This window comes from Astatotilapia calliptera, chromosome 9 (genome assembly GCF_900246225.1).
Source record: "Astatotilapia calliptera chromosome 9, fAstCal1.2, whole genome shotgun sequence".
In the NCBI taxonomy this organism is placed as follows: Eukaryota; Metazoa; Chordata; class Actinopteri; order Cichliformes; family Cichlidae; genus Astatotilapia; species Astatotilapia calliptera.
Window position 1 is genome coordinate 14,198,170 of NC_039310.1, and position 17,857 is coordinate 14,216,026.

The 17,857-nt window shown below is 41.4% G+C and overlaps 2 protein-coding genes and 1 long non-coding RNA gene across 3 annotated transcripts in view; 1 reads left to right on the forward strand and 2 right to left on the reverse strand.

Annotated features, from left to right (window-relative positions):
* Positions 1–17,857, forward strand: part of cntnap2a (contactin associated protein 2a) — a 398,850-nt gene that overhangs the window by 282,405 nt on the left and 98,588 nt on the right. The gene's annotated exons all lie outside the window — the stretch shown is intronic.
* LOC113028919 (zinc finger MYM-type protein 1-like) lies at positions 5,556–8,448 on the reverse strand. Its single transcript, XM_026179393.1, has 3 exons — positions 6,890–8,448; positions 6,351–6,465; positions 5,556–6,143 (listed from the first exon to the last, which is right to left on the reverse strand). The coding sequence occupies exons 1-3, from the start codon at positions 8,104–8,106 to the stop codon at positions 5,616–5,618; spliced, it is 1,860 nt and encodes a 619-aa protein (XP_026035178.1). The 5' UTR covers positions 8,107–8,448; the 3' UTR covers positions 5,556–5,615.
* LOC113028920 (uncharacterized) lies at positions 12,463–12,861 on the reverse strand. Its single transcript, XR_003273306.1, has 2 exons — positions 12,741–12,861; positions 12,463–12,664 (listed from the first exon to the last, which is right to left on the reverse strand). It is a non-coding gene; the product is annotated as an uncharacterized LOC113028920 (long non-coding RNA).

The following is a 17,857-nucleotide window of genomic DNA, read 5'->3' on the forward strand; positions in this document are numbered from 1 at the left end:
GGTTAAGGCCTGTCATCTTTTGACCTTCACTTGTCCAGGTTTCTTATTTTATTTTATCTGAGATTCAAAGAATTGGAGACAAGCAACAGGCTGCTAGTAATAATGTCCCTATAGATACAATTTAAAAAGGGTTTGTTTTTTTTGGTTAGGTGTCTTTATATACCTTAGTGCATCATAGGTCAATGTTAAGTGGCTTAACAAAAGAAAACATTCATTGGTCAGGTAAAAGAATATGAGTGAAAATAAATGAAACAGCAGCCATAGTCCAAAGAAAACCTTTGAGAGACCTCCAGGAAGCCTGGAGAACTATTGTTCAAGACCACATTAAAAGAAAATCTGGCTTCTTGGACACAAAATAAAAAGAAATCAGGGGTAACTTTTGACTGTACAGTGCTGTAGGACCATATTTTTTTTAATGTTTTGGGTTGGGGTTTTTTTTGGATTTTGCATGTACAGAGGTAGAAAATATACTATTATAAACCAAGTTCAGCTCCAGAAGGGAAAAAAAACCCCAGTGCATTGATAGCTTATCAGTACAAGCTTTCGTGGTATTAAGAGGACAGACAGAAGGGAGTTTGAAAGAAAATGAAGTACCTTGCAGCAGCATAGAGAGGAGGGGAAAAAGAAATAAAAAAAAGAAGCTAAGAATGGATGTAGAGCAACACAGAGGGATGAAAGCAAACTTTCAAAAAGGAAAAGAGAGAAAGTGGGGGGAAAAGGGAAGCAGATTAGTTTGTTTTCTGCCGTTTGCACTGACATTGAAAGATATGTCGGTACTAATGTCCCAGAAAGCTTTGAATAACACAGCAAACCAATACATATCCCCCTTAATGGGATTTTTCGAGCTATACTTGCTCCCTCTCATGCGTACATACACACCAAAACATCGAAACACGCACATACACATAAACAATGCACCATATGGCCACCGCCTGGTGGAAAGATAAAAGGCAAATGGAAAAACAGAAACAGCTCACTTGAGGAGTAATTATAATATTGTCTTCTCATTTGTGACGAGCTAAGGGGTTAATCTCAATTTTGAAGCTTTCTGCAGCAGTCCTCGACTCTCTGTTTGTCCTCCACAAGGTTGCCAGGGAGAGCAGATGCCCGGTGAGCTGTGGTGTACGACCACAAACCCATCATCAGACATTGCCATTTCAGTGATGGATGACACAAGAGAGAAGATCCGGCTTCATTTAAAAAAAAAAAAGTCAATTTGCATACACATGCTAATGTTCTCACTGTCATTCTACCTGCCTCTCCTTCTATATTATGAACCATGCAGTGTTTCGAGGGTCATTAGTGCTTATGCATGCAGCAGTGTGCCTGCACCAGGAAGTGCACTGACATCTGTGGCTGTGTTTGCCGCGATCACTAGAGGCAGTTTTCACACAGCTCTCGGATTACAGCGGGATATTGGGGCACAGAGAGATTAGACCAATTGGAAAAACAACAGGAGAAAAAAACTGAGGAAATATCGCTCAGCGGTGCTAATGAAGCAGCACAGGCAAGAAAGTTGATTATCCAACCTGACCTTGAGGGGTTTTAATTTTAACCCAGGGAAAGTTAGAGAGACAAAGTTGGGGAAGAGTTTTACAGCTGTCATGTAGAGAGAGGGTAGAGGATGCGTTTGTTTACGTGTGAGGAAAGCGAAATTATTCTTTCCCATCTGTGTGTTATGTGATTTTTTTTTTTTGATGAAGTCTTGTGTGTGTGTGTGTGTGTGTGTGTGTGTGTGTGTGTGTGTGTGTGTGTGTGTGTGTGTGTGTGTGTGTGAGAATGTGTGCGCCTTTTACTGCTTGTCGTAAACTTTTATCAGTGTAAGTGAATCAGCGTGTGTGTCCGTGCCTGTGTCAGAGTGTGTTACTTTGGGCCAATGACATATCTCAGTGGAACGGTTTTTGTCTTGTCTGTCACTCTGGGAGAGTAAACAAACTAATGAATATTCATGATGTTTGTCTTATCGAATATTGATGTACCATGCAGCACTCTCTCGTAATTACTCAGCTTCAGCTGTTTGTGTGTGTGTGTGCCTGCGCACATATTCCTCACATGTCGGGCAGCACATTTGCACATTCAGCCTTTGTTTCCTGAGTGCTCGTGCATTTGACTTCTTAAGTATCAACAGATCAGCTTTGTGATCAAAGACGTAGTCCTATTATATCAGTTATGGATGTAGGGCCCTTAATTAGTTTCATACTATGAAAGCATAAAACAAAGGAATGATTTTAAATCATAACTCGATGTGATAACTGAAAACAAAACAAGCATTTAAAGCCATTCACTATATCTCTTAAATTCTGAAAAAATATATGTCATGTGAAATTGAACAAAATTAGTGCACAATTAATATCTAATTGGCATTTATACATTTATTTAGCTTTTCTTTTTTTTAAAAGGGTTAAAAGGATGTGACTCTACAGAACTTCATTGTCATGAGCCTGGGCACTTCCTTAAGTTGATCACAGGTGTAAAAACTTTTAAGGGAGGGGGGGACTTACCACCACATTATATGAAAGCAAACAAAGCTTGTCTCTTGTCAGAGTCTGTTTCTTTCAGACGCAGTGTAAGTGTTAAAGTAATAGCATATAGTTTTATTTATACAAATAATATCATTCCGTCTTTTGATCCCCACCATGGATAACAGCTGCAGTCACAGGTCCTGCTATCTTCTCTCCTTCCTCCTTTGAGCACCACTTTAGTTTTCTTGTGTAACATAATATAATGGCCAACCACTACTCTATAAGAAACCAGCATACCGCTCTGGCTATTATAATCAGTGTGGTGTAAAACGATTGAATAAATATTTGCAGGAAAATACATACTGCATAACAAAAAGTTAGCCTGTAGTTCTCAAGATGGAAACATGACTGAAACATATAGTGGAGCTAATGTGTTGAGCTTTTATAATGTGCCCACTCTTCTGTAACACGGTGAATAAATAAATGGTAAATGGCCTGTATTTGTATAGCGCTCTACTAGTCCCTAAGGATCCCAAAGCACTTTACACATCTAGTTATCCACACACTGGTGATGGCAAGCTACATTGTAGCTACAGGTGGCCTGGGGCGCACTGACAGAGGCGAGGCTGCCGGACACTGGCACCACCGGGCCCTCTGACCACCACCAGTAGGCAACGGGTGAAGTGTCTTGCCCAAGGACACAACGACCGAGACTGTCCGAGCCAGGGCTCGAAGCGGCAACCTTCCGATTACAAGACGACCTGCCAGCTCTTGAGCCACGATCGCCCCACTAGATAATTATTTATCTAGTGTAATGCAGAGGAGGGGTCCATTTGATAGTCAGACTGGGCGCATCCTGACCTTCTGGGCCCCAGTTCACTGCCTCAGCCACCCATTAGGTCTTATACTTTTGGAGTTCATTCTTTATAAACCATAAAGTAACTGCAAAGGCAGCTGCAAAGCATCAGTATCATACCAAATCGAAATAGGTCACATTAAAAAAAAATAATTCCCAAACAGCGTATTTGTCACTTCTACTTACTCAGGGATTTTCCTGCCTTTAGGCAATACTGAGCACTTCAACAAAAGCCAGTTGGGGTGTGTTGCCTTATGTGACAGAAATTTCACTTCCGTTTGGCTTCTTAGAAAAAAAATATTCAGTAACATTTTCTTAGCTACCATTGTAAACTAAGAAAATATTACGGTGTGTGCATGCGTGTGTGCATGTGTGTGTGTGTGTGAGAGAGAGAGCTTATTAAAAACCATAACAATACTTTGCTTCCCTAGTGCTCTTTATTGCAGAGTTGTATCCATCAAAGATTCCTCGCCCTATGCTGTTGTCATAACAGATAAAAATAACAACCCAAACCACTAAAAAATTGCCGAACTGCTCTGGCTACAAGAGAGTAGTAGTAATACTCAATAGTAATAGTAATGCATGTTCCCCCAGTTGGAAAAAACTTGGCTACCACAAGTGGGGAACTGCCTTCAACTGAAAAATCATCATAAAGGTAGAAATACATTGGAGTTCCCGACTGAAGATGATAGAAAAATAACTAGATGGAGTCGTGTCCTGTAGCTAGATAAATAGACCAGGTACACTGCTTTATACTTTGTACCCATATGGCATGACATGAAATGCTAAAGTGAATGAAAAAGCTAAGATGAAACTCAGCTTGAACTTCACAGGTTCATTTTCAGCCAGCCCTGTAGGCATGTACACGGAGTGGATGAGAATATAACTTGACCTTGCGAGTGATCACTTTGGACATTTTGACCAAAATACAGATACCCTATTTCACTTAGCCAGCTTTGCCAGTAGTATTTGAGCACCAATTATCTTGTGGCTATTCATAGTTCTCAGTCATGTGAAAAGGTGCAGAGTCCTGGAGGGCAAAGCACTGTTACAAGATGCTGGCCAGCACTGGACACTAAAGTAGAGCTGCAGCACAGACATGTTGAGGGTCCATCTGCTGTGTCACAGATATTTAGATCACTTCAAAAGAGAAAGAAATGGCGAGCTTTGAGCACTTTTAAATATTACATCGCCTGCCACATTATTTTAATGTCCAAAGACAACCTAAAACAGCGTCTGCCAGAGCTCCATTTTAGTGGTGTGTTTCTATCTTGAGGAGAATCCATCCTAAACATATTCACAGTTTTATGTATGGATCTTATGGGAGATGAAGGACAAGAAATTCTTTGTTGTCAAAGAAATGTTAAATGCTAAAACCACTGCTGCACATCAGTTAACATTATAACTGTCGTGTAGTAGAGCATGAATGATTTCACAATTAAAGAAATGTAGAGAGTATTCTAGGTCAGTAGTAACATTTTGATCAACTTTACATAATTTAATAACAATCATAAGATATTATCTTGTAGTGGACACGAGGGCTGTTCGATATAACGATATATATCGGATGACGATATAAAAACGTCTATCGTTTCGTTTTACGCTATCGTTTGTTTCGTGGTGTCGTAAAATAAACCGTTTACAGCAATATTTTTTCATCGTTTTGATGGTCACTGTAGTGGCTATATTAATTTCTTAAAGTTCTCTCTTTCTCTTATATTTAATAAAACCACACTATGGACGGACAAGCGCCTGTTTTTACGTGTTGTCGTTAGCAACAATGACGGTAAAACCATCGCGTGGCTCCGCTGTCCGCTTGTTTGTTTTCCACGTAAACCTTTCACAATAAAGGTTTGCCATACAACTGCTGTTGTATGGCATGGTTAAGAGGAGTGTGTATGCTTTCAGGGCCATCCATGCTCTACACTTTGCTAGCAGGTGTGAACAAATTGAGCAGTCAGCAGTGGCGGCTCCTGAAAAAAATCTCAGGGGGGGCAATTTTTATGATATCGACTAAAATGACCCATTTAATGAGTACATCAAACAACACAATTTTAATTTAAATTTAAAATGAACAACCATATTCTGGCCATTTGTATAGATTTGTAAAAATGAACAACCATATTCTGGCCATTTGTATAGATTTGTAAAAATGAACATGAACAGATTTTTTTTTTTTTTTTTTGAATGAATGAAAAATAACTATTGAAAACAACAACTGTAAACTGATTGGGGGGGTGGGCTAAAGAGAGAAAGAGAGAGGGATGGAGAAAGAGAGTAAATATGGTTAAGGGTTCTTATTTGTACAAGAACTTTGCTCGTCTGTCTTTCTGAGTGGCAAATTTCTCGATGACCCTGGTGTTGAAATCAGGAAGTTCTTGTGTGAGTTTTTTCTCTATGGACAGCATAGCCAGAGCGTTGAGCCGATCCTGAGCCATATTGTTTCTCAGGAAAGTTTTTATCCTCTTTAAAGTAGAGAAACACCTCTCCGATTCTGATGTTGTCATTGGTGTGGTGATGAGGATGTTAAGAAGACTTACAGTTTCGGTGAATGTGTCTTGAAGGTTGTTTTCCATCAGAACCTGATAGAGCGCCAGCGCACCACTACAACTCTGAAACTCCTCGTTGTCGTAGATCAGGGACAGTTCTGTTTTAAGTCTGGCTTTGTCCAATGAGGGATAGGCTTCCACTGTGGTTTGTAGTGCTGCATCTGGAAAATTTTTGCTGTGTTGTTGGAACAAGTCTCCTTGCAACAGAGTGGCGCTGACAAGGTGCTTGGTGAAAGAAAACCTCTCCTTGGCATGGCTCATAATGGTGTCGCACACCTATCCAATAATATATAATTGGTAAGAGTTAGATTCAGTGGTAAGACTTTGGCACATGTCTCATGTTAATCATTATTCTGAAAAAAAAAATCTGTCCATAACAAAACAAAACAGTCATGACCACTATATCAAATGACATCTGACAGCATCGTCATTAGATTTTATCTGATGATCCGATTTAAATCAGACCAAGCAGCTAGTGCTTACCTCCAGTGCCAAATGGTGTTGCCTGTCTTCCCCCAATGTTCTCCGTCTCTTTGTGGGTGGGTCTTGAACAGGTCCCCTGTACTCCTCATCCACAACCAGATTAGGAAGTGCCTCCCTGATCCAATACATAAGTTTCATTAATGGCTTCTGAAAACTGAATAGGGATATATTAACCAAACACAAACCAAACAAAGGTTGTGTTCTAATTACCGGGAATTACCGGATTTAATTAATAACCGGACCTGGTTTAATGGCTGGGGGAAAACCAGTGCAAGTAAATAAAGGCCCTGGCCATAATTTCAGGAAATAGCCTATGGTATAGGCTACATCAAATCATTACTGGGAATATACTTCATCAAATATACTTAATCAAATATTTTTCATAAAATTACTTCAAAGGCTGATATAAATCAAAATTATCTGAATTCCATTAAACATTTAAGTCACAGAACACAGAATATATGCAGAGAATTTGATAGAATCTATGCATAGATAATTAACATTTATTCTAGGTTACATATTTATGCTTTTATGCCTACCTGATAGCCTGCATGCGGCTGATGAATGTCTGGGTGATCCCTGCGATGGTGACAGAATCGATGTTTCTCTTCTGTAGGTGGTTATACAGCATGTCTACATGTGGCATTATCTTGTGAAACAAGGCCAGGAAAAAACAGAAAGCTTCGTCTTCCAGCATTCTCACGAAACCACCGGCATCTCTCTTTGTAGGGGCATCAAATCCTTCACTGTTACGGATGGTCTGAAAACACCTCACCAGATCGTCTTTATGTTCATACACTGTATTCACAGCACGACTGTTGAAGTTCCAACGGGTTGCCGATGCACTTGGAAGTCGGTGCGCCACCACCTCGTCAAGCACTGCAGTCCTCTTGCTCGATTTAGTAAAAAAAGAAGCGAATCCTGCTATGTCGGAAAAAAAGTGACTGATTTGAGGGATGTGGGAGGTTGCTTGTTGCATTACCAGGTTTAACTGATGGGCATAACAATGTACGTAGTGAGCGTTAGCATAAATGTCCTGTATCTTACGCTGCACTCCTCCAGTGGTACCCCTCATTACAGCGGCCCCATCGTAGGCCTGGGCGATCAACTTTCTCTCTTGTCCCTGGGGGAGGATGAAGCGCAGCCTCTCCGATAAGGCACTGGCTATTGCATCTGCACAAGCATTGGGTAGCTTGATGAATTCAAAAAAACGCTCTTGAATACGGTTTCGTTGGTCAATGTATCTTAGCACCATGACTAACTGACAGTGTGTAGAAATGTCAGTGGTTTCATCAGCTTGAATGGCTAAAAACTTCGCTGCCTTTACTTCTTCCACGATCCTTTCTCTCAGAACTGCCAACATGCAATCCAGGATCTCGTTCTGGACTGTTTTCGAGGTGCCTTTAAATACAGTAGCATTTTCAAGGTGTTGCCTCAAGTCGTGATCAATTGATGCCATCAAGTCGACTAAACCTCTAAAAATCCCTGGATTGTCTGAGGAATCACTTTCATCATGTCCCCACATTGCTAGCTCAAAAGCACCACAAAACTTAATACAATCGATGATTTTAGATAAAATATGACGGTTTTTATCTACCTCTTCGTTGTGCCTTCTTAAAGCAATCCGATGTCCATCATCTAGCTGCGCCGCTATGCTAGTTTTCCCTAGCACAGCTAGCTTTACACTGTTGTCCATATGAACTCGTGAGCTTTCACGTTTTCTGCAGGGGCGCAATTTTAAGCGCCCCCAAACCATTTAATTCAGCGACGCTGATAGGTCAAATATTTATTATTTTCCCCTGGCAACCATTTAATGATAGGCTATTTCGCTGCATATCAAGGGCGCTTTGACGAGCGCCCCAGAAGAAGAAAAACACCGTTTGTTGGTTGAACTTTAATGAGTCAGCTGGTGAAAATGTTAAAATACGCCTGGCTGTATATGGGCACACACATAGTAAAACTATCATTGATGAATTTTTTAAAAATATATATTTTTACTCCTCCACATTTGGGGGGGCGGAGCCCGAGCGCCCCCTATGGGCCAGCCGCCACTGGCAGTCAGTCATGAGCACATGACTGACTGGTGAAAGAAGCTGGCAGAATTATTGGAATAAGTCTGCCAGAGATTAGTAATATCTTCCCCACTCGCTGTCTGAGACGGGTGCACAGTGTTCTGCGGGACCAACATCACCCTGCGCGCCACCTTTTCCACCTGCTGCCCTCAGGGAGAAGGTACAGGTCTATACAGGATTGTCTTATTGCACTGGAGTCACACTGGGTTAAATATTTACACTTGGGTTTTAAGGGGTATTTATTATTTTCTTCATTATTTTATTTACGGGTTGTACGGAAGCCCCAAATGCAATTTCATTGTTCTCTGACAATGACAATAAATAAATAAATACTAAATACTAATATACTAAAATACATGTGAGTGAACAACAGACATTTTAGCTTAACAATTATGGTGAAAAAAGAAAACCATCTGTTTATCCTTTTAGGTTTTTTTCATATAAGAATGTAATGGAAAAAATATGAAAGACAAGAAAGACACTGCATTATATTTTATATGTTTTAAAATCCGTGTTTATCATGTTGTCATATCTTTTAAAGATGCTTGGAGACATAATATCTATAATATCTCATAATAGCCAATTAATTGATTACACATTCACATTCCTGCACATTTCTCTTAAAGTTGGGGACACATTTCTGGCGTGTACGTTTGTGGATTTGCATGTGCATTGGCTGATTGATTTGTTTTCTTTCTTCTCTCAGAAAAACAACAAACAGAAGATGTCCCCTATAATTTTAGCTTTGGTACCTTTTGAATATATAATTTAATGCTCCAGCCGATTTTGTTTTCTTTGTGTCTAATTGTTTTACGCGTTTTAATTATGTCCCTTGAGTTAAAAACCCCAAATCAGGCCGGTCATTAAAGAGACACTTGATCCGATGAAAGCATTTTTTTTAAAAGATCAAAACAAACGCTGTGTCTCTTGGCTTGTGAGGTGTCTCCACAAGCATTTGTATGTTCTGAACCTCACTTACGTGGGCCCATGCGCAAGCCTGAAAATGAAACTAAACTTTATGAAAACAAATCAGAAATCCATAACCCTGTCTGCAGTCTAGTTGTGTGCAACCATTTGGGTTTTTTGTGTTACATCTTTCACATAAACCAAAGAGAAGGAGTCATTTTCTCTCAGGGTACTCTATCTCAAAAAAAATGTGTTGCGAATGGTTCATATTTCATCCTTTTAAAACTCATTCACTGTTTGCTCGCCCACGGATGGTTTTGAAACATGTGCTGGTAGTTTTGAGGATTGTGGTTTTTTTATGTTGCTTCTTTCTTTTTTTTATCCACACCTTGGTAGGCACTTTGTCAAAACCCCCCCTGAGAAAATCCTGCAAATAAAGAATCCCGACACTCTTTAGTGTTTCCATAGTCCCGCAGGGCAATTGATTTGCTTTAAGGTCAAAGAACCCCAGTAATGTTATGCAACAATAACAGAAACCTGGGCAGCGGCTTTGAAATTAATACCTTCATAGAAAACAAGCAGCAGATGCTGTTTGTGATTGTTAATGGAGGAAGGGGATGGTCCTAAAGTTCTCTATTTTTTTTTGTCTCTTTGGTTTTCTTTTGAGCTATTTGTTCACAAAATAGTCATGTGGTTGTGTGCCAGGCTAATGTGGGATAGAGAGAAAACACGAGAGACAAAGAGGAAGACAAGGCAAGTTGGATGGTGCTGTGATACTCATTAACCCATTAGATGGAGTAACAGCTGGACACCCACAACCATCTGCAGCTTGTTTCCTCTCTAAACAAGACTGCTTAACCTGATCTCTCTCTTACACTTACACACACACACACACACACACACGTGCGCACACTCTTTATAGTCTCACACACATTCACATACCATCTCGCTCTCTCTTTTTTCCCCACATTCAAGACTGATCTATGAGCATCTCCCTCCTTCCCTGTCACGCACACACATTAACACACAAACACCGTGAACCTTCCCGCCCCCACAAGTTCTTAATTTTCCAGCTGTGTAGGCAAGCAGCGGTGGGCAGTTTGTCCCCCTGACAAGGGTCACAGACCCAGGAGAGAGAGAGCTCTCTTTCTTTCCACTGACTGCTTGGATGACTGGAGCGCAGGCAGCGAGATAAACACTTGAAGCAGGAGAGGGGGCGAGAGGGAGTAAGGGAGACTCACAGGGCGGGAGGGAGGAGGAAATGGTGTGCAGATGGGTGGGATTGAGGGAGTGTGGCACACAGAGCGGAGGCATGAGAAAGCGTGATGAGATGAGGAAGGTAAGTGGGAGGAGGAAGGGGAAGGATTGAGGCAGGTCAGAGTGGCAGCTTGGAGGGTGGAGGTGAGGATGAGAGCAGGGGATCGTTGTGTGTGTGGGAGGGGTTCCAGTGAACCACAGCATGATGGATCACGATGTTAGCGGATAAGATGGGTGTTGAGAGGGGGCAGGCTTGGCTTGTCAAGAGCAGCTTTTGTCAGAAAGCAACGTACAGGCGCACACGCGCACACACACAGTCACATCAGCACCATAGGAAGAGGAGTATGGCTGCAGAGAGACAGAAGACAGAGAGGCAGAGAAAGGCCACACATGCATAGTCCTTTCTGATTTATGTAGCACCGTGAAAGGCAATTTATATGTCTAACACACTAAAAGGATTCCAAGATTTCAACCTGCCTTTTATGCAGATGCGCTCCATTGCTCAAGAAAGTGCTCTACTTGCAGTTCTGTCCCTTTCTCTCTCTCTCTCTCCCCCCCCAACACACACACGTTTGTACATACACACACTAACACACAGATCATTGACCCGGCCAAGGTGGGCGCCATTTTCAATTTGGAGTTTCATTCTGTTGGTCCCAGAGTGTTGCATTGCAGTGGGTCCTCTCTACATACTTTTCCCCAGACCTTGACTTGCCCACCGCAACCAAATCGTATTAAAAGAGCTTAGACGAAGGACGATTAAGACAGCCAATGACTTAAGGCAGTGTTATAACTTTAGCAAAGGATAAAAACGTATGTCTGCTATTTGAACTTGAAAAGGTGGAATGGATTTGACAGCCCTGTGTTGAGTTATAAAACCAGTAGGTATATTCAAACCATTTGATCTTGGATGTATTAGAATTAGGATGTCATATTTGAAATACATAGACAGTTCTTCGGTGGTAGTAATGTTAGTAGTAGTAGTGCTGATATCAGTTGTAAAGTTGGCTTTAGCAGATCAGTATACGCTCACTGGCTACTTTGTTAGGTACACCTGTTCAACTGCGTAATGCAAATATGTAATCGTCCTATCCCATGGCAGTAACCCAGTGCATTTAGACATGCAGACATTGTCAAGACAACCTGGTCAAGTTCAAATTGAGCATCAGAATGAGGAAGAAAGCTTTCTGAGCACAATTGGGACTTCTTAGTAACAACTAAGCATCCTATAAATACTACAGCCTACCTGTGTGTTGTTCCTGATCATGTCCATTGTACATTGTGACCCATCTTCTGATGGCTTTTTCCAGGAGGATAATGCGCTATGTCAAAAAAGATTATTTCAGATACGGGGCAAAATCTCCAAGATATGTTTCCAGCAACTTGTTCAATCTATGCGATTCAGAATTAAGGTAGTTCTAACCCAATATCAGCAAGGTGTACCTGAAGTGAAGTGGCCTGTGAGTGTATATGAGTGGCTCTCAAACAGTTCTTTTTTTAATGGAAGTAGAGAAACTGCATCAGGGATGTTGAAAAAAAGGGGAAAAATATGGTTGAAATAAAATATATAAGGCTTCCAGTGATGCCACTGGTAATGGATTGGCTAAGGGTTTAAATTGTAATTCTGTGTGAGCGTCAGTGGAGCATTTGCAGAATTTACAGCATTTACAAGACTACATCAGACTGACCAAAGACCTGTGCTATTTACTAAAAGGCCCTTTGGGTTGTAACATTGGTCTTTGAGCTGTAACATTTGTATTAATAGTGAGATTCTAGTTGAAATAACAAGACACTATCTGATTTAATTTAGGTTGGTTTACAGTCCTGAAGGAATTATGTCACGTTGGTGGAATGGATTCAGATGCAGACTGAGAAAGCACAGTTCAACAATACTTTATTAATCACACTGGTGCGAAATGTACACGTGAAGGGGGGGGACTCCAGGGTTCCGGGGATCAATAGGCTGGGGAAACACACTTCTACGCACTTGCTCCGCTGCTTGTCCAAACAATCTCCACACAAGCTGCCCACTCACACTCACGGGGTCCAGGGGTCACAAAAGGGCTGATCCAGGTAAACCTATTAACACAGACGAGGGTAAGTCGGAGGCAAGCACGGGAACAACAGAATCGCAATGAAGCCAGGCAATACTAACGAGAGTTACTCAATATTCCAGCGATGAGTAGCTCAGAGCCCCTGTCTTAAGAAGAGCTGCAAATCACCGGAGATCAGCTGCAGGTGCGTGGGCCAAGGGCGGGAGCCCAATCAGAGCTCCGCCCAGGCAGACAGGTAGGAGAGAGAGAGAGAGAGAGCAAGGTGAGGGGAGCAGAGAGAGAGTAAAACAACAAACACTTGTGGCCACACTGGGCTGTCCGGGGAGGCACAGGGACCATGACAAATTATGTGTGAGCTGTAGCCTTAAAACAAGTTTTGCATCACAAGGATTTGACCATGAAGTACTTGACTACAAACAGCTGTTTTATCCAGCTGTGTATTGTTTCAACATTATTTCATGCACCAAAGAGTGCTTAAAATGTAGTAAGTACCAAAGAAAAGTAGGAAGTGAGAAAGAAACTGGCAGACTGAGAGGCACAAAAACAAAAAACCCTTTTATAACAGCACAGCAGGTCAAGAAGCTTCTCCAGGAGTAGGTTTGCTCGTTCCCTTGTGGATCAAAACATATTGCAGATGCACAGGGGATTGACCACAAGGTGCAAACTACTGGCAAGTTTCAAAAACGGAAAAGTCAGGCATTTACCTCAACATTGTAGTCATTATAGTAACAAAACAAAATTCAGCTTTGGAAATAAGAGAGGCTGTAGAATCTGGAGGGGTGGAGGTCTGAGGAGAAGAGGAGTGAAAGTCAGTAAAATAAAAAACAGAATACAGTTTTGTGAATGAGGGAGACAATGTGTAACAGTGAAAATGAAAGGAGTAGAGGTAGTAAAGATGTGCAAGTTTAAATACCTGGGGTCAACCATCCAAAACAACAGACAGTTGAGCATGTGGAGTGGGAGGAAACAAGTGTCAGGGGTAATTTGTGGCATAAAGATATAAGCAGGAGTGAAAGGGATGGTTTACGAGACTGAAGTAGTATCTGCTATGATGTATGGTGTCAAGACAGCAAGACTGACAATAGACAGGAGGCCAAGCTGGAGGTGGCAGAGCTGAAGATGTTAAGATTTCCACTGGGAGTGACCGGGGACGACACGATTCAAAACAAGGCCAACGAGAAGAATTTTGGAGACAAAGAGAGGCTGAAATGGTTTGGACATGTGTTGAGGAGAGATAGTGGATAGATTTGACAAAGGATGTTCAAGATGGAGCTGCCAGGCAGAAGGAGGAAGACCTCAGGCAAGATTCATGGAAATGGTGAAGGTGGACATTCAGAAGGTTGGTGTGATAGAGGAGGATGCTAGGGATAGGGTGAGGCAGATGATCTGCTGAAGGGAGCAACCAAAAGAAGAGGAAACCTAACAAAAGAGAAGAAGGAGGAAAAAAAGAATTTGTCCACATCTGGACTTTTCAGTCAGCACCTAAATCAGAAAAAATAATGAGCCAACAGTGTGTACGCACTTGAGAAATGATGTGAAGAGTAACAGAACTAACAAGGATACCTGCGTCACTGGGAGCAGGACATAGTTGTCCTGACTACCAAGCTGCTGTTTCTACCATGACTAAACATCTCCGACTCTCTATGGCATCAAGCGTTCATCTGTCTGTTGATTTTCTAGACTCAACCTAACTAAAAAAAGGTTGGCCCTTTCATTATTCTTCCTTCAAACTTACTTTTTACAAGCCCCTGAGGTTTTGAATTATGCAAATTGAGTTTGAGGCTCCGTCAGTTTGGGGCTGCTTCTCTCAACCCAGACTAATCCCATCTAATTACAGAAGAAAAGAGTTTGATGTCATTTGTGAGCACTCCTTTAGATATACAGGCCTGTGTCAAGCAAGTCGAGCAGCGCAGTTCATAAATTGGGACTCCAACAAGAGTGCTTTACCACCTGATGTCCAAATGACTTCCTCAGAGGATACCCAGAGGAACCCACGTCAGACCACAAAGTGGATGCTGAATTCATAACATTAAATGTGTTCAACAAGCAGAGAGAAAAGAAAGAGCAGAGAATGAAATACCAAGCAATTCACGGGGTTTAATACAAACAAAGTCTTTCAAAGTCTGGTCATAAATTAAAATGCTCCCTCTAATGACCTCAGCTTTTTATGCACAGCACACCCAGGTGCTCTACAGTCCTTGAACTCTAAATTTTCTGCAGCCCCTAAAATTATCAGGAAAACCATAACTTTTGTAAGCACTCATTGGAACATGCTTGACAATAGGGCTTGTTTGACTTGAAAAACAAAATTTTGGCGACTAAACAGTACGGTCGAGGTATTCAGGGATTGTAGGCACTGCATATTTTGATTAGTGTTTACTGTATATTTAGTCACATGGCACTCATAAGTACAATGCTAACCAAATATGTCTATCCATTTTTCAGTCCTTTAATGGTAAAAAAAAATAAAAGAAAAGACTAAATGACAATAATAAAGTTTTTCTTTCAATAAAAGCCTCTTCTTACTGTGTCCATTGATTTCTCCTGTTTATGTTTCCCTTTAGACATATATTTGTTCTTCCCATCTCCATTTGCGTCTCACTGCCTCATTGTCTCTGTCATTGCCTTACAATTGGAGCACCCATTCCTGGCACAAAGTCAGCCATTCACAACTGCAGGAACTGAAGAAACTGAGGAAAATGACTGTGAGGTTATTTTCTTTATATGCGTTTACTTTTACTTTTATTGTAATTCGAGTAGGGACCTTCAACTTCTCACTAAGAGAGTGTATTGCTTTGTACATGGCAGTTTTTGTGACTTGTGGGGTGGAAAATAGCACACCATCACAACACTGTGAGAAATATTACAGCCGGAGACTCCAAGACGCCGTGTCGCTCTCCATCCGTTCTGCTTCGATGTGAAGCCATGGCTTTTTTTATTGTCCTTGTTGTCGGCAACATTGCACAATTACAACAGGCACCATAACGGGACTTGATGTTGTCACTAAGCTTTCATCCATTTCAAAAGGTGCTCTAGCTGTGTCTGTGCGGGATTGTTTGCGTTTGTAAAGAGTCGCCCAAAGACAAAAGCGGTTGGACGAGTCAAACAAGAAAGGGAAGGTGAAGATAGACTGGAAGTGCGAAACAGGGGAAGACAAGGAACATGAAAGGTTGCAGAAGTATGTGTTATTAGATTTCTCCATTGATAACTCCTGCAGTGCACCTTAGCAGGAGGTACCAAGGGAGGCTACTGATCTTTCTGCAAAACTCCAACAGACTACTCCTTCCAAGGCATTTATAGAATTATAATCCATTTTCAGTGTGCACTAGAAGACTTATACCATGGTGGGCTGTAAACTGAGATTAGATTCACAGCATGATATTGAGGCACCTCTGTGCATGCAAATATAGATGGGATGTTAGCAGAATCTCATCTTCTGTGTCAACACCTTAAAAGGACACGACATATGATGTCCTTGAGAGGACCATAGACTGTAGGACGCAAGTGCACCTCATTGCTAAATGAAGACTTGCTTTAGCTTAATTGCAAGTTCCCTGTGTGGACAGAACTAATCAGAGCAGTCTTCATTCACTTGCTGAGTCAGAAACCAAGGAAGAAGACGTAGCACAAAAGCGATATGGTGGTTTGTTTTTCTCCAGATTTGGGGGACGACAAAGGCTACATGTGAACAAGCTTTTAAAATAGCATGGCCCTGTCAGCCTTTTTCTGATTTGTTCTTGGAATGCAGATTTGCAAAGGAAGCAGCCCCTGAAATGAAACACAGCAAGTACGTTGAGTGTGTGTGATTGTACAGCAGCTTGTGTGCATGCCTAATATAAGAGTCCCCCAGAGTTTATCTGTTTGAGTATGCAGTAGCAGTGTCTGTGTTACCGTAAAAGGGTACTTGTCTGTGGCTCCCAGCTTGCCTTGGGCCATCCTGTGGTGTTTAAATTTGTGTATCATCTGTCATTTAGCCTTCTATCCCTGTGCCTCTGAAAGCCTACTGCCTCTTCGGTGCTTACCGCCCCACAATGTTTCCAATACAATAACTCAGGCAAGCTAACAGGATCACATAACGTAGCATGACTATTGTGAACGCCAACGGTGGAATTCACTTTGTTGCTCAGCCTTTCTGTATCTGCCGTATCTGCTTTTCTCTCCGTTTGCGGGTGTTGTTCAAAACCCAAGCTTTGGTCTATGTCGTGCTCCCTTTAAATGCTTTCTCTGGTTCAGAATAACAGAAAATTTGGAGATGTTCTTAAATCTTGTTTCTTTATGTAAATGTTTCATATTTGACCTACGCATCAGTGGGTACAGCTGAGTAACTTTCACAAAAGTTTGAATTTTTAAACCTTAGAGGACGCTATTAAAGGTGCCATGGGTAGTCTGGAGTTAAGGGGATAATTTTCTACCTTAGCAATTCTCAGTTGGTCACATCAAAGGACCATTTTTTAAAAAGTTGCTTGCACATTAATTAGAACTGTCTTGTGTAGGAAAAAAGCACTAATTGGCCTAATGGGGCACTTTGGTACGTCGGTCAAGCATAATATCCATTTTACCAGTGATAATAATAGTTGAAAAATTATGCAGACAGATGGATCTTGTTTCTACTTTCTTTCTGTTACCTCTTATGATTCTACAATTGATTGTTAAGTGAAACTTATCTGGAATTTGTTATTCTCCCACCCATTTGTACATAAAAAAACACATTAACGCGTGCCGCTCAGATTGGTCACCCACAGTGCAATCAGTGCCCTCCAGTGCTACTTCAGGAACCATTAGACTGTGGTTTACAAAAAAGGCCGGAGAAACATTTACCGCTGTCAGTCGAAGCTTTTAACTCCTCATCAACGGCAGCTCTTTGAATGGCTTTCATCATTTTATATTCATAACCTTCCCTTTGATTTGGCGATGCTGAATGGTTTCCACAGATTTCACTGATCATTAATTTGAGGGCAGTCAGAATTTATTCTGAGCAGGAGAGGACAGAATGCTCTTGATGGCGTCAGATGTATTGTGAGCCATTATGCAGGCATGATATGAGTTGTGTTGACCAGGACCTTGCTTTTTTTATGGATAGATTTGACTGAAGAATTCCTATTTCTTCTTGGAAACGATAGCTTAACTGCACAGTTTGTCATTAGAGGCCTGTGATGAATGGCATGACACCGAGAATTGAAATAGCACTCTCACTTTTTATCTCTTATGGTTAGCTCTG